The sequence below is a fragment of the Hakea prostrata genome, chromosome 1, assembly GCF_041222555.1.
Source record: "Hakea prostrata isolate BN-2017 chromosome 1, UWA_Hpros_2, whole genome shotgun sequence".
Lineage (NCBI taxonomy): Eukaryota > Viridiplantae > Streptophyta > Magnoliopsida > Proteales > Proteaceae > Hakea > Hakea prostrata.
In genome coordinates, this window is record NC_142600.1 from 70,587,086 (window position 1) to 70,603,424 (window position 16,339).

At 47.2% G+C, this 16,339-nt stretch overlaps 1 protein-coding gene across 1 annotated transcript; it reads left to right on the plus strand.

Annotated features, from left to right (window-relative positions):
- Positions 1-6,088: 6,088 nt before the first annotated feature.
- Positions 6,089-7,001, plus strand: ABCI4 (Cytochrome C assembly protein). The gene has a single exon (XM_089142032.1). The coding sequence runs from the start codon at positions 6,089-6,091 to the stop codon at positions 6,857-6,859; it is 771 nt and encodes a 256-aa protein (XP_088998158.1). The 3' UTR covers positions 6,860-7,001.
- Positions 7,002-16,339: the final 9,338 nt, after the last annotated feature.

The window sequence follows — 16,339 nt, forward strand, 5'->3', positions numbered from 1 at the left end:
GATTAGTAACTCTCAAACACGAATGCCAACTCCCAATAATCCAAAGGGGGAAAAAAAGGCATAACAGGAAGAATCAGGCCACCTTGAACTATTAGGCTTTTTCTCTCAAACTCAGGTCGTCCCTGCGGGGCCCCGACAGCTCCGCGGTCTGTTCGCTCATAGCTCTTAGATTCGTAGCGCTATTGCTAGCCCAGTCCCCCTTTCCTCGTTAACCTGGCCGAGCCGACCGATCATCCTTCCTATACATTAGTTTTCGATGAAAAGAAGGAATGATAGTAGGATACCCTTTCCTTGTCAAAGAGGTAGGAACAGGGAGAATATCGGGTTTATGGTCACAGCCTCCGTATGCCTGCTGCAGTGATGAATTACACTGTTTAAGGTAGAGCGCAAGGCACAGAAGACCAGACTTTTTCCCAATACTCAAAGCAGATCGAGATATCCTCTGTTTCGCCCAATAAAACAATAAAGATATAGATTGTTTCACTAGGATTTTAAAGCTGAAGACCATAGTTCAAGGCAGGTGCGGCATCTTGGCTAACCTCTCTGAAGCAGCAGCCTCGCATACCGCCGTACTAAAAGTGTACCTATTTCTGTCTATTTGCCTTTCTCGATTGCAAGAGGAAGACCAATCGCTCTACCCATCATGTGAAGTGCCCAAACATGGATATGCCCACCTACACCTTTCTTTTCCACCTTTAGCCCTTTTCATGGCCTGAACCCTTCTTTCTTTATCCCTGATCGATCCCTGGTAAGAAGATCCCCCTGACCCGTCAACCTGGAATCGAATGAGTTTGCTAATCTATGTTATTTTACCCCCCGACCAACGTTCTCCTGTGCCCTAGCTGAGCCTTGTTGCTTAGCAAGGCTTTGGTAAGGTAATGCCAATTCGCTACCTGACTTATGATTGGTGGAATAGCCTTAAACTTTGACCCCTATTGGAAGAGGCTACCCTTAAGATAAGAGTCGCCCCGTTCATGCGTCTATCTATAAAATATGCTGAATCCGCTCCTAGCACTGAACCCCCACCCGCATCTTCCATTCCATTCCATTGCTGGTACCTCATAAATCGAGACTGCTACTGTAGTAAGGAGGGGGCTTAGAGCCAGCAAGCAAAGTAAGGCAAAGGGCCTTTTTTAAATATTATTATTATAAGTAATAACGATTGCTTCTCCATGCCCGAATGTCGATCAGTTGGTATTTATGCATTTTCTACTTTCCTCGCATACGATTCTGATAGTTGAGTTCTTCTACACCCCGTCGCTATGCTTTTAGCCTTCCGCAATATCCATCTTCTAGTTAGCCTCCTGTTTAAGGAAGTAAGTCCGCCCTCGGGGTCTAGTTTGCCCCTGTTAATAATAATCCGCCGGATCCGTTAACAGTGCTCCTAGCTCAGAAGCTTGCCCTTCGCCCCATTTTACAGGCCAGGTATACGGTCTGCCCTCTCCTAGTAGCGTACCAGAATATGCCCCTATTGAAGCCCCGTCGAAGACACCAGTCGATCGGGCCTCGACGACACAAACAAGTCAGTGATGCTAGACTGGTATGGAGATGGAGTGCCGAACGACCTGTAAAATGAAGAAGAAAGCATTTGGTTCGGCTGTAGTTTCATAGATCTACATGGGAATCTTCTTGAGATCGATCAAGATAAATCGATCGATCATGCAGTTACGGCCAATCAAGCGGAGATTCGATTGGCCTTCCAAAGAGCTGACATTAGAGGGCTTACACCCACAGCACCAGCAAAGCTGTACGACATACGATCAGAAGTTCAGGATGATGTGATCGAAATAAAACTAGAGGCAAAAGCAGAACTTTGGCCCACATATGTCAGTAAGAACCTATCTAGTGAAATGGCCGAAGCAATTTAAAATCTCTTGCAAGAATAAAAAGACTGCTTTACTTGGGAGTATTCAGAAATGCCTGGCCTTGATAGGAATCTGATCGAACACCAGTTACCGATCAAGCCAGGCTTCAAACCTTACAAGCAACCGCCCAGCCCAGGCGGATGTCTCCTGAGATCGAGATCACGGCAAGGGTGAAAGAAGAAATCGAGCGCCTCTTGGACGCTAAATTCATTAGGCCAATCCGTTACACAGAATGGCTGTCAAAGAAAGCCCCCATTGTCAAGAATAACTGCAAAAGAAATATGCATCGATTTTAAAAAAGATCAATCTAGCAAGACCCAAGGATGAATATCCGATGCCTATATAAAATGGCACAGCTGGTTTCAGGGCAACAAATTGCCCAATCAGTCAAGGAAACAGACATTTACTCTCCGTCCATTTACTCTCCGTCAAAGAGCAATCCCCTCAGCAGAAGAAGACATTCTATTTGAAAGCCAAAAATAGGAAACCGAAGAAGCGAAAGCGCCTAATTCAAGTGAAACTGACGGAATAGATCTCCTTTTCCTTTCAACTGCTCCATTCTATTTATATATATTATTCTTTTATGAATTGTCGGCAACTCCTCTGTCTTTCTTTCCTTGTCTTCCACATGCCTACTCGATCGGATCCTCTTCCCTTTTCTAAAATGCCGGATTGGTCTGCAATCAGTTACTGATGCTTTCTTGAATGAAGAAGAAGCTTCTTGAAAGATCATCTCTTCCTTCCTAGCCTAGAGCGCGGCCTGCCTGCTGAAGAAGTCAGAAACTCAGTGCCCCAGCCGGGGAAATGAAAGCCGAATTCGTTCGGATCCGTGGAACTACCAAGGAAGAATTTGGCTTTACTGCGCCAATAGCCATCCTCCACTAGATACATCATTCAGAAATCGGGCAGTAGATCGGTGCGCGCAAACATCTCTTCTCGGGCGGATGGACCGGAAGACTTCAAGCCCAACATGGAGCGAGGTTTTTTCGTGACACGTGTAACAACAATCGATTCAGCAGGGAAAGATTGGGCACAGGAAAGGCAGTTATGACATACTTGCTACGTGTTCCACATCTCTTTCCTCAACATGCTTGGGAAAGGGAAAGCTCATCTCACTTGACATTCAACACGTAGCGGGTCAGCTAACTGGGTACCTTCAAAGGTGGGCAGGCTCTTTCGTAAAACGGACCTAGGGAAGGCAAACGGGGTTTCTTGTTCTGGCCGGTCTTTGGTTTGAAGACGTTTGGGAGCGTCTTCTTGCTCTTTTCAAATATTCTAATATTCATCTCGCTTTTATGCCTAACTATTGAATTACGCTTTCACCCTCGTATGGGTCGGGTGGTCAGCGAGTTGATCTTCCCTATGAGTTAGGAGGAGCCGGGTTAGAAGAATTGTTAGGGGGGTCCTTGTAGATGGTCAGAGTCTAGGTATAGACTCATTGACTAGTCAGACTGTCTGAGTACTCGTACCATTTATGGATTAGTTGACCAATCGAGTCAATTGAAGGAATGCGCCCGCACTCTCCTATAGCCTATAGGGGGGAGGGGGACCCCTTCCTTCCAGGTCATTGAAAGGATCTCGGAGACCCACCAACACCAAAGCCAGGATCTTTCATAAAATGGATTCCTCCTCGAAGAGCGCATAACCGCATGGATAAGCTCATACTAACCCGCCAATTTGGGATCCAATTCGGTATTTTCCTTGGGGGGTGCCGGGAAGAAATTGGAATTCCATAATATCGATTCATACAGATATAGACGAAAAGGTTCTCTATTTATTCAAACGCTGTACCTATGGGATAGGGATAGCGTTTGAGGAAAAACCGAAGCTTTGAGCTCAATCTCGTGCAATCCTTTATTATGGTTGCAAAGCGTAGCGAAAGAAAAGAAGGTTGACCGTGACGATCGTAGCTCTATCAAGTAGGTACGCCAAACACTCATAGACCGGTATCTTATAATAAGAGTCAAAGTGAAATCCATTGCGATCTTGGACATCGCCAAAGAAGGGCGTTCTCAGTGCCTTTTCTTAACACGGCTCCCATGATAGTAGCAGACATTCCTTTTTTTGGTGCCCCACTTTCGTCATTCTCCTACTCTGTCTTAAGTCTTTTTGCGCGCGCTGTCGTAGTGAGTGAATTTTCTCCATCTGATGGAAGTTGGTCTGGAATTGGTGCTGCTCGCTATCGAGGAATCCAATTTTACAACACAAAGAAGGCAAAAATCGTATAAAAGAAGATGGCTTTTGCGAGGCAAAGAGACAAGGCAGCCTTCTTCGATTCGATAGTCGATAGGGCTGGCTCTCGAAAGGCTACGATCGGGAAGAAGGCCCTCGTTCACTCTCTCGAAATGACGGCATTGGAAGTGATTGTTGACCGTCCACGGGGCGAGAAAGCAAGATCAGAAAAGAAAGCTTAGCTCTTCTGGGCTTCCGGGATTGGATGAAGATAGAGTGACCCATTTTGTGTTGTCTGTCAAAACCATAGTTCATTTTTTCCCTAGTCGAAAAAGGGAAGCTGTAAAGCTTAACACTCGAATTACCGGCTCGGCGGGATAGCATCTTAGTCAATTAGTAAAGCGGATTTCTCCCTTTGCATTTCTCCCTTTTCTTTATATATATTTTTTATGGTATTATCTCCCAGAGCAGGTGAACTTACTACTCTATTAGAAAGTCGAATTAGCAACTTTTACACGAATTTTCAGGTGGATGAGATCGGGCTTGCAGTGCAAGGAATAATGGACTTACATCACGATATCTCTTTCTTCCTCATTCTGATTTTGGTTTTCCTATCACGGATGTTCGCTCTCGCTCCCCTAAGACACGTAATTGCCCCAATTCTGGGTCATCTTCTGGAATCGTATAACCGTCGGAAACGGGTTTCCGTTTCCGATCCGAGAATCAGAGATGCCATAGTGGGCAGTAGAGTGGTTGTACCGGCCAAAACACATCTACGCATGATTGTAACATCCGCGGATGTACTTTTTAGTTGGGCTGTACCTTCCTCAGGTGTCAAATGCGATGCTGTACCTGGTCGTTCAAATCAGACCTCTATTTCGGTACAACGAGAAGGAGTTTACTATGGTCAGTGCAGTGAGATTCGTTCCACGAATCATGCCTCTACACCTAAACTAGAAAGGGGGAGGGCGGGTCGCCTGCTTTTTTGTACACTCGCGGCTATCCTTTTCTTTCTTTCAGAAAAGGGTTGCCCGGGTTCACTCATTTTGAGTGCCTTTTGTGACGAAGGCGACTTGGTCCCTATCCCAATAAGGGAGCAGCCCCAACCTCCCCTTCTGGGGGGGGGGGCCTTAGAGTTGGAACCGCCGGCGCCGGAAATTCCGGAACTGAACCCCCCTTTGATGGTCGACGAAACCCAGAGATTGTGGGAGCTGTATCGGTCCCTCAACATTCGCTTTTTGGGGCGACATTCCTGGAATGACTATCAACACTTGGTGTCCCAAGTATATACGCAGGCGGTGATCGATAGGCGAATTCTGGACGCCCTGGTTTTAGAGGGATATGACCCTGCCGCCATTTTTAACAGTCGCGGACAGATACGGGAGTGCATCCTATATCGGCGCGACGGAGAGGCTCTGTCCGAAGCGACGTTGAATCGCTATTGCGAGCAAATCCATCGCCTGGGTACGAGAAGAAGTACCCCCTTCCGAAAAGCCATTCGGGCGATTCGGAACTACAATATTGTACTCTAAGGGGTCGGAAGGCGGTGGGGGAGGGAGGGGGAATGAGTTTTCGCTACTCTGGGTGAAGTCTTCCAGAGTAGCGAACGTAGGGGCATTTCGGCGGTGGATCGGTCCAGTTGGGGACTTTCCAACCGAGGATATAGAAAGTCATTCCTTCTTTTTTCGGTATGCCGCTCCGCAAGCAAGGAGCGCCACGCACGAGCGGAGCGAAAACTAAGCAAGGGTGAATATGAATTTGACCGCAGGGTTAGCAAATTTCACTGTGGTCGTAGATCAGGCAATCAAACTACTGCGCTAACGCGCCCAGCAAGCAACCAAGCAACGGCCAACGACAATAAATACGCGACGCGCGAGACGTCAGTATAGGAGCGCGCTAGCGCAACGTTTTCTTGCTGGGGCGCGGCCAACCAACGGCTGTGATAATTTTTTGGCGCTCATGTTCGCATGGTAAGCATGCGAAATCCTTTGATTGCGTATTGAATATACATCCATGTCTTTCTTGTTCACTAGCTAGGACCAAATAATAACATGCCCGTTTCGTTATTATTACCTTCTTTCTTTATGTCAAAGACCAGAAGCTACGCGCAAATTCTCATTGGATCTCGGTTTTTCTTAACAGCGATGGCTATTCATTTAAGTCTTCGGGTAGCACCACAAGATCTTCAACAAGGTGGAAATTCTCGCATCCCATATGTACATGTTCCTGCGGCTCGGATGAGTATAGTCGTATATATAGCAACCGCGATGAACAGTTTTTTGTTCCTATTAACAAAACATCCCCTTTTTCTTCGCTCTTCCGGAACCGGTACAGAAATGGGTGCTTTTTCTACGTTGTTCACCTTAGTGACTGGGGGGTTTCGGGGAAGACCTATGTGGGGCACCTTTCGGGTGTGGGATGCTCGTTTAACCTCTGTATTCATCTCGTTCCTTATTTACCTGGGTGCACTGCGTTTTCAAAAGCTTCCTGTCGAACCGGCTCCCATTTCAATCCGTGCTGGACCGATCGATATACCAATAATTAAGTCTCCAGTCAACTGGTGGAATACATCGCATCAACCTGGGAGCATTAGCCGATCTGGTACATCAATACATGTTCCAACGCTCATTCCAATCTTGTCCAATTTTGCTAACTCCCCCTTCTCAACCCCTATCTTGTTCGTTCTGGAAACACGTCTTCCTATTCCATCTTTTCCCGAATCTCCCTTAACGGAAGAAATAGAAGCTCGAGAAGGAATACCAAAACCTGGTTCACTCGCTGAGATTGACGGTTCATGCCGGAAAGGTACGAAGTTGGACTAATTTGGAAAAACATTGGCAAATTGACTTTAGACCCACTATTACTGGATCGTAGCGAGCAGAGCCCGGTAACAGGGGATCATCATAGAGCAGTCAACTAAAAGTAGAAGACTGCTGGCCTGAGAGAAGGCGGCCTCTCTCGGGAAAGATGCCCGGTAACAGGGGATCCAAAGTCCTTACGTTAAGCCTTGGAAGTAGTCCAAGTCAATTCCTTTCTTATCCGGTGCATTGGCTTTTCCTTTAGCGCGTAGACCTCCTTCCTTTAATACGCTACTCGAAGGAATGACCTTGAGAATAAGGGCGCCTACCTTCGGTTATGGGATAGACCGAACCAGTCCAACTGGGCAAGAGGGCAACCATCCATCCATTCGCCTTCATTTCACGGGTTGAGCGAAGCAAGGCGCAGCATTCAATCAAATATCTTTTGCCTTAAGCTCTCTTTGCCTTTGCCCTTGCTTCTGTGAAGGCCTACGCACCCTGGGGCTGAATGTGCCTTTGCCCTTGCACCCCAAGAAGTAAGCTACGCACCCTGGGGCTCTCTTCGCTTTGCGCCTTGCTTCTAGGGGAAGGCAGCTACGCACCTTTCCTTCTTGTCTTCTATTCCGGGAAGTGGTCTAATAGGGCTGCCCCCCGCGGGGAATCCGTTTGGCAGCTGTCCGAGCCATCCATTGGTGTGAGTACGGCGCAATGCCAGTCATCGAATAAGCCTATCATCCTTGGCGCCCAATCCATCAATTCGTTCTTCAGTTCATGCTCGTGTCATAGACCCGGCCTTTAGGGCTTCCTCTCCTTCTGTGTCTAGTGCATGATGTCTTTATTTAATCGATAGGAGAGAAAGCGTAGCTATGAAGCTTTCTAGGAGCCCTAGCTAAGAGAATAGAGCAAACTCTACGTCAGAAAAGCAGAGATCAACGATCAAACTAAAGCTTTCGCTCTCGCTTTGCGCCTTGCTGTCTTCGTCGGTGGAAGCTAGCTACTGAAGGCTTGTTGTGTCCACTTCTTTCCAGCTTCCTTCTCACATATATGAATTGATTAAAGGGGTGACAGCGAGAGGGGATTATTCTGCTATTGCTATGCTTCCTTCCTCCAACAGAAAGGGAGTCAACTACCTTTTGCTACTGATGGCACTGAGGAAAAGAAACCTACTCCCTTTTGGGAGGGCAATTCCGCCCACATACATGGAGGGAGACATGGAAAGGGGACTACAGAAAGAAAGGGGAATAACCGGGCTAATGATAGAGGAAAGAAGACTTGAAGGGCAGAGGACCAAATAGCGGACATATTCACGAAGAGCTTGAGCTCTTCGAAGTTCGCAGAGTTTCGAGAGCTACTTGGAATGGCCGTGAAATCGAGAAGAGTTGGTGGCGGCTGCCATCTTCTCTTCCTTTCCCTCTCTATAGTTTTCTCTTGTTGCCAACATCATCATATATATATGGGGATGACATCGGTTGCTAGAGTAAGAGAAAGAGCTCCAAGCTTGAGTGGTAGTTGAGAGCCGTGTCATCCATTTGTGAGTGCTTGAGTTGGTGAGATTCTGGGGATAAAAGCGGAATAGCGGAAAGAGAAGATTCGATTACGAAACTACTACTTATGCCTTCCCCTTCTCTTCCTTCTTTCCGATCACTCTCGGAAAAAGATTAAAGAAGACCGGGAGGCACTCCCTTCCTGGAAAGAGAGAAGCTCTCTTATGCCCACTAAGGAAACAATTACATTGACTTCTTCCAAGAGAGAAATCGATGGCGCTAGGGTTGAAACCAACAACTAAAGACGCTACGCCCCTTAGCGAAAGAAAAGAGACACAGGGCCCCATGCGCCGGTATCATTTAGCTTGAGCCGGGAACAGGGGGGCGCCCTTGCGAAAGGTATTCCTTATTCTAGATATCACCCTTAAACCGGAACGACTAAGAAGACTTTGTCTCGTCCACAACCAGGAAAAGATCAGATCGCCAACAGAAGATAAGACCGCTTCCGAGGAAGCGTTCTCAATTCAGCTTTACCTTTTTACTTTCCTGTGCTATCCCCCCTGAAGGAAAAGACGCCTTTATCTACTATGCTTTGATAAAAGTATTCACTCAAAAATCTTGAGCACTCGGCCATCGCCCTAAAACCTTATTTATTCTTTACCGAACTGGTACGGCTTGACTTGATCCGATCCCAGCTACCGGCATCAGATCCCTAATAGACTTTCGCCTTTACCTCCTACTTCTATAGCAAGAAAGGAAGGCAGTCAAGAAGAAAGGCAACCTCAGCGGTTTTCAACTGCACTAACTAAACAACCAAGGGCGCATAAGGCTAAAAAAGGCGTGTATGCATCCACTCCTGCCTGGAAAGCTGGCTTAGGGCCCTTACTCCTGAAATAGCAAATTCAATAGCAAAGAAAAGAAGCAAAGCCAGCTACCACAAAGACAAAGAATCAGACTGAAGGATGGCACCCCCTTTACGAACGGATGGTTCTTTCTTTCCCGCTTTAGTCCCTTTATTTAAGTCTTTTATTCTGGCATTAGATGGCAGTTTCGAGTGTACTGAGGTAGGAAAAGCGCTTTGTTGGACAAATAGTTGTGTAAGGAAAGAAGAGGCTAGTCTGATAGCTTCTGTTAGTCGGATTCGTATACGAAGGAAAGAGCAGAGATCTCGCATTCCCACCGGCTTGACTCAAGGGGGGAGTCCATAAAAAGGAAAAGAGGAAAGAGTAAATGCACTCCAGTCTTTTGCTCTCCTTCACAAATGGAGGATGACGATAAGAAGAGACTGGATTGCTGGCTCTGACAGGGACGAGAGAAAGCAAAGGGGAACTTAGCCAACATCGACCACTCACCTTGAACCACAGCGCAACTGTGATTGACAGACATGAGAGCCCTATCGATGGATCAGATAAAAGCCCTTCTGCTGCCTGATACCAAAGGCGCCGAAGAAAGCTTGTGGATGAAGTCAGCCGTCCCGAGCGAAAGGATTAGGCTCCGGCTTTGTCCGAGCTTGGAAGATGAGGGCGAGCCGGTTCTTGCCCGAAGTGTAATTGATGCTACGAAGTAAACACTTCGTGGAATGATTTTCCCTATCGCAGTTATTTCGTGCTTCGATAGGCAAGAAGAAAGCAAGATACTGTGTGTCCCCTAATGAGACATAGCGAGATGGCAATTTAAGCCATTTTTCTCAAGGAAGATTGCTATCTATGATTGAACCATCAACGGGATTGAGTGCTTTTCAGCTGATCCAGTTGATCTGGCTTATGTACCGGCGCCATCAATGTCAGGTTCGCTCGCTAGTTAATGAAAGCAAGGATTTGATTCTTTCCTGCTTATCCTATCTTGCCTTCGTTGCCATTAGTGCGTATAGCCTGAATGTCCATGGCCAGAGCCTTCGTAGCCGGCTTAGATGGCCTTCATTCCCATTGCCCTTCTTGTCGCCCTTCCCTTTGGGGGGGGGGGGGGGGCCCGCCCTTCCCTCCCCCCCCCCGTGGGGGGGGGGGGGGGGGCGGCCCCCTACCTATACCCCCCGCCGGGGGGGGGGTACACAGATAGAGGAAAAGAGTGAAAAGGTCTTATTGTATTGATTCCCGAAGTGAACTTACCTTTAGGGGTTCGCCTTAAGAATGTGGAGATGGATTACTTTTCTTCTTTCTCTGATTGCGCAGGAGCAGTGTCCGGGTTTCCAAGAGCCTACACCCCTGCCGCTTTCCCTGAGACTGTTTCCTATTCCGATGAGAAGTGCTTTTTCTTCGATTCGCTTGCCTTGAAGCGTAGAAAGTGCAAAAGTCTTCTCTTCGCTATCCGACTTCACTTCTAGCCACCCTGAGCTTTCACCTTCCAAGTAACCAGAGCAACCTTCCAGAGTTAGGCCCCGCCGAAGCTCGTCAGTTTATGACGAGTGGAACCTTAAGGCCCTCGGTTTTTATCCCTTTGAGCGTGTGGCCAAAAGCCTCCCCAGACAACGAGAATGAGATGTAAGCGGACAAAGTCAAGCAGGAACAGGTGACGAAGGAAAGGGTCAATAAAAGCTTCTTATGTGGCATTTGGCACTTGTCCATCAATCTATGTCTATGCTATTTTATTGACGTCGGGGGATGTGCCAAAGATATGCGACATGTGTTAAGCGGGACCCTTAGGGTCAAGTGTTCCATGGACTTGTTCCGTGACCTTGGACCGTGGAAAAACGTCCCGATAAAAGGGAGCTTTAGCTACCCCGAACTTTAAGTCGAGCAAAAATCCCAAGGGCATGTTGTTCCGCAGAGAAAGGGACCAGAAAAAGAGTTCACCAGTCTTTCATGTCGGACTTGTCCCCGAGCTCAAAGAAAGGCAAAAAAGGCGGTTTCACTCAGGTCCCGTATCCCTTCCACTCCCTTTCTTTCGGCCTTCGCCCTCATGTTTGAAGGTCTTCGACCATTCCTCGGGCTGCGCCCCCTCTGTTTTCCCTATGTCACTTCGGTCTACGACCTCCATGTCTTTCGGTTTTCACCTCCTTTTGTGTCGCGGCTCTCTCTTTCTGAAATCCTAAATTTGGAAGGCTTTTCGTTGCGGACATGGGCCAAAACCCATCAATGTCGGGTTCCACAGATAGAAGGAAGCCACCCAACGTGTAAGATGGTATAAAACCTCGGAAAGAAACCCTTCAACCTTGGTCCTCGGTCCGAAGGACGCCAAAGAAGTTCATATTGCGCACCGTCCGTCCTTCTTTATTGACTAAGAGCACGGATTAGCCGACCCCATAGGGTCTCAAGGCCCTCTCTATGTCCTTGGGTCGTTCTCTCCTTTTTTGCTCGCTCTGTCGCTTCGCTCCTTCACTCCCCGCCCTCAGAGCGGATTCGAGAGATCTTTGATAAGGACACTCGAAATTTTATTTATCAATCCCAATCCCTATCGGGAAACCCAAAGAGAAAGAAGGTAGAGACCTTGCGAAAGCACACCAACGGAGAGTTGTAAGTTGGCTGAGGATTCCGGATTCCTATCAAAGCTTTATCAACGCATCTCGAAATGGAATCCAGACAGCTAGGTAAAGGGCAAGCATATCGATAATCAAGAAGGATTCTAAGCTAGCAGGAATTTCATAGCAACCTTCAAAGATCGAATGATCCACATCTTGAAGTCGAAAAAGGAAGTGAAAAGCTTCGGACCGGAACTCTTTGCCTTTCAGTGAGTGTCTAACCTATCTTTTTTGCATCCTAAATGAGCGTTGTGCGCTCCTTACTTTTGCAAGAAATCTTTCCTTTCCCGATAGGCTTTATAAAGACATGAAAAAGAACATGTGTCCTTATAGAACCAATACCCGATTCTCCCTCTGTGTTCAAGGGACATATGACCTGAGTCTTGCACACCGAAGGCTCAAGCTCAAGGACATGGAGGAGAAGTCCGACCGGCGCCTTGAGACCTGTAAGGTCGACTAGCACCTTTCCCCCGAGCCTTGACCTGAAGGTTTAGAGCTCGGGTAAATTCTTGCAGAGACCAGTTCGATGGCAAGGCGGTTCCGCTTGCTTCCCTTGCCGAGAGACGGAATACATAGCTCCCTCTCCCGAGTTTCCCTTGCTGACCGAGCTTGGGTTTCATGGAGTAGCTAAGGCTGAGCGGTAACCTACCGATTCCCTTTCCGCGTTAATCTAGTTGCTACCCCCCGCTTGTTTCGTTGAGCTCGCTGTCTTTCGTTAGCTTCTGTCTCGGATGACACTCTTTTTTATGCGTTCACTAACACGACGACCCGCAGCTTCTGCTTCCGCTTCCCCTTTCTATCGTAAGAGAAAGCGTTGTCGCTTCAGCCCTTTCCGAGGCCATAGAACACATTTCTTTCGGTACACGCGCACACACGCATAAGGCCTTATTCCCTAAAACCAAGCAATAAGTATGGTTTTTTTTATTATTTTACTGGCTTCGGACTAGCTTATTAACATTATAAAGAATACCTTTCAGAGTGCCGGCAGAGGAAGTCGAAGACTTACTTGATGCTCTTAACGGCTAAGCGCTTTCACGCCGCTTTGCAAGCTCGGTTCCACTCAAGGCCCTGAAAGGGAGCGAACGATCATTCGAGTCAAGACAACCATTCGGGTTGTCCGGAGCGGGAACACGGGAAAGACAACTCCGCAAGCCAGGAGAGAAGAAGATGTACATGAAAGCAAGCGGACAGGGAGCCAAGCAAGCAAAACGTAAGGCCCACTCGACTGAAAGGAAACGATACGGTACACTCCCGCCGGGTCCGGAAAGCAAGTGAAGCGAAGCGCTGTGAGTGTTACCGTCCATACAACGAGTTTGTCACGCTACAGCTCCTGTAGTGAGTGCACCTACCGAGTAAGGTTTGGTAGCAAGCTACCTACTGCGAGTACGGATACGGACTATATCCCGAGAAAGGCAACATTGAAGACAAAGAGTGCCGTGGTAACTGACGTGTTACCTAAGTCATACACAGTGCTGTATGCCAAAGAAAGCAGCCGCTTAGTCACTTTATGCCGGCCTTAGTGACTTCTTAGTATGCCGGCTTAGCTTAGTGACTAATCTAATAAAGGCTAAGTTAGAAAGCGCTTGGTAATCAACAGGAATAGTGGCGTTGAGTTTCTGGTGCGTCTGCTGCCCGGCTGCTGACGGTGCCTAGATGTCGCTATATGGATGGTTTCACGGTGCTGCCCTTTCGCCTGCGTATACGCAGCTACTGGTGTTGCTAGCTCGCCCCACCTTAGCATAGGCTATAGGACTAGGCAACCCTCTTCTAGGCCGGCCGTGTAGCGAGGAACGAGTTCAGTATACTACACGAGCCAATAAAGAGTGGGGGAAAAGTCCAGAAGCAAAAGGAAAGAGCGGAGCTAGCAACCCTCTGGCTGCTTCGGTCCCAAATGTCTATTGCTATAGGGCTCGCTGCCTAAAGCCTGTCTCGCCTTCGTCTTACTATACGAGCTAGCCGAACACTAGCAATGTGCTGTTACTTAGGATAGCTTGCCTAGCCGCCCAACGTTGGCTGACGCTCGAGAACTAGCAAGAGTTCGGCCCTTGATGAGTAAGCTTAGTTAGCTATACCGCTTAGGTTACAAAGCAGCAAGCTCCGTAAGCATTCAATATTTCAGCCTTGAAGCCAATGCTAAAGCGTAGCAAATAACATTGATAACAAAGCATAAGCTACCTTGTTCGTTCTACCGCGCATGACTTAGGCCCCCGCCTCTCTCTCTTTCTGTGGTTTCTGTATCGCCCGCTCTAACAATTGACTCTTTCGGCAGAGAATAGATCACTAACGCGTCTTCCATTGACGAAGCAGCGGAAAGGAAAGCTGTTTGAACTAGGGCACTATAGTCGTGATAGTACTATATATTACTAAATATATAGGAAAGGACCGGTTGGCCGATAACTTAGTCCATTGCTGCGGGATGTGGATCGATGACAAAGTACGGATCCCGATTGCTCTGTCACTGCATCCAACTACTTCTCCCTAGCGTCAGTGAGAAAGCATACCTTGCCATGGGTCTTACCATACCATTCCACTCCCGCCCTCCAGCCCTAGTGAGTGAGCAAAGCAAGCTATACCGGATACCGAGCAAGGAAACTTACCCTGCCACATTGATCATGGAAGTAGCGGATTGAAATGATAGTGGCAAGGAAGAGACCAAGCAAGAGGCATTCTGTTCTATACTTGTGAGAATCCTTGTTCCACATTCCTCTACAGGAACAAGAGCAGATCGAGCTGACAAAGAGAAGGGTTTGGCTGTTGCTATCGAGACATCAAACTTTGATCGAGATGGAGATGCTCCTGTGTCAGTTACTAGTCCACATGTACCAAACGAAGGAAAGTTTCCAGATCAGATTGAGAGTTCCGAGGTAGCAGATCAAGGTTGGACGGATACGGGAATGCCAAGGAAGAGATGGTTGCCTGGGATGGACATCTCACTCGAAAGAAGCACGAGCGTGCCATTGAGCCAGCTTTGCCAGATCGGACAAAACCGTCTTAGAGCACAAGTCAAGCTCTTTATAATACAGTCGCGAGCAATCACGCACATGGTTTAGCGGTTTGTTGTGCTGTGCGGTCTTCTTTCAGGACCCGATGCTTTATTTTTCTTGTTTCAGCCTATGTTTTGGAGCGCACTTCAAGCTGACGGCTTGTAGCCTTTGAGTCAGGGAATGAATCCGCTTCATCTGCTTATGCGGCTTTTGATGCCTTCACTTAACCTTAAGCAGCCATAGCGCTATACTTTCAATGCTTTCGAGATGGAATCGAATCAAGTAGGGCCTACCTCCTTTGTCAGGCTTTGTAAATACTCTAAACAATGTCCATCTTTCCAGAAGGGATCGCTCCCCTCGCGGGTTAACCACTGGCCCCACCTGCTGAATATTCTTTTATTTATTAAGGGCATTTCCGGGCATTCTATCAAGAGTTTTGGGCCTCTCATGGGGATATATTTCATTCTCTTTCTGGCGACCGACCCAGCCGAGGTTAAACTTACGGACAGAAGCACACCAATTGCATTGTGGTGGATTGCTATCCCCTACCCACTAGAGATGGTTCATCGGCTAGCAGCAACTAGATCTATTAAATCAATATTACCTCTCCCGCTCTCCTTCTTCAGCTTGAGTAAGGTCGGATTGGTCCATAATCCTATCAGTTTTCCCTCTTCCTAAAAGAGTTTTGTCTAAGTATAGGTAGCAACAATGGCTTCATAGTGGAAGATTAAGCAAAAAGTCCTAGGTTGGAAGTTGTCTTAGTTTTTAGGCTTGGTAAGCGTAAGCTATTGTTGTAAGAAAGGTAGTCTCGTGCGATCTCATGGGCGGCCATCATGAAGTAGTCTATCAATCAATTCATTCTTTTCCATCGAAGAAAAGTGGTTTTCTTCTTCTTGTTCACTTCATTCCCCTATCCGCCTCATTGCAGAAGTACACTGTTAATTTACGATGAATCTACAAGTTGAGAGGTTGTATCTGATATAGGTGCAAGATTACACTTCTATTTTTTCGCTAAGAAAATGTCATTCTAAATCGTTCAGTTTGCTTCTCCTATACCGGTGAAATGATGCTTTCACGATCGACTATTAGAGTAAGTAGGCGGATCAGCATCTGCAGAAGTAGAATCAGGCATAGTCGGCAGAGGATTGCCAAAGCTTACCGCCTTCACCCAGATCAGCCGCTGGTTCTTGAGAATCTGCTGCATAAACTATTATTGGAACAAATTCGATGTTCAACAAATAAAAAAAAAGAAGGGTCTGATAGAGCTATGGGCTTCTCTGAGAAGTTCACTATCGACTTCCAGAAGAGACACGAGCCGACCAGACGGGTGTATCAGTACATCGCAAGAAAGCAGCTTAGAAATGCATTGCAAACTAAAGGGGAATGCCTCTTCATAACAGGAATGACTACTCATATGCGCTTTAAAGGACGTTACGTTCCTGCCTTTCGGGTGAGAGGCAGTCACTTCACTCCATAAGCAACTCTAAAAGAAAGACAGCTATTCAGCAAAAAAAAATTCTTCCACATGTTTTTTTTTCTTGAAATTTCTTTTCATAAAAAGAATCCGTAAGTAACTCAGTGT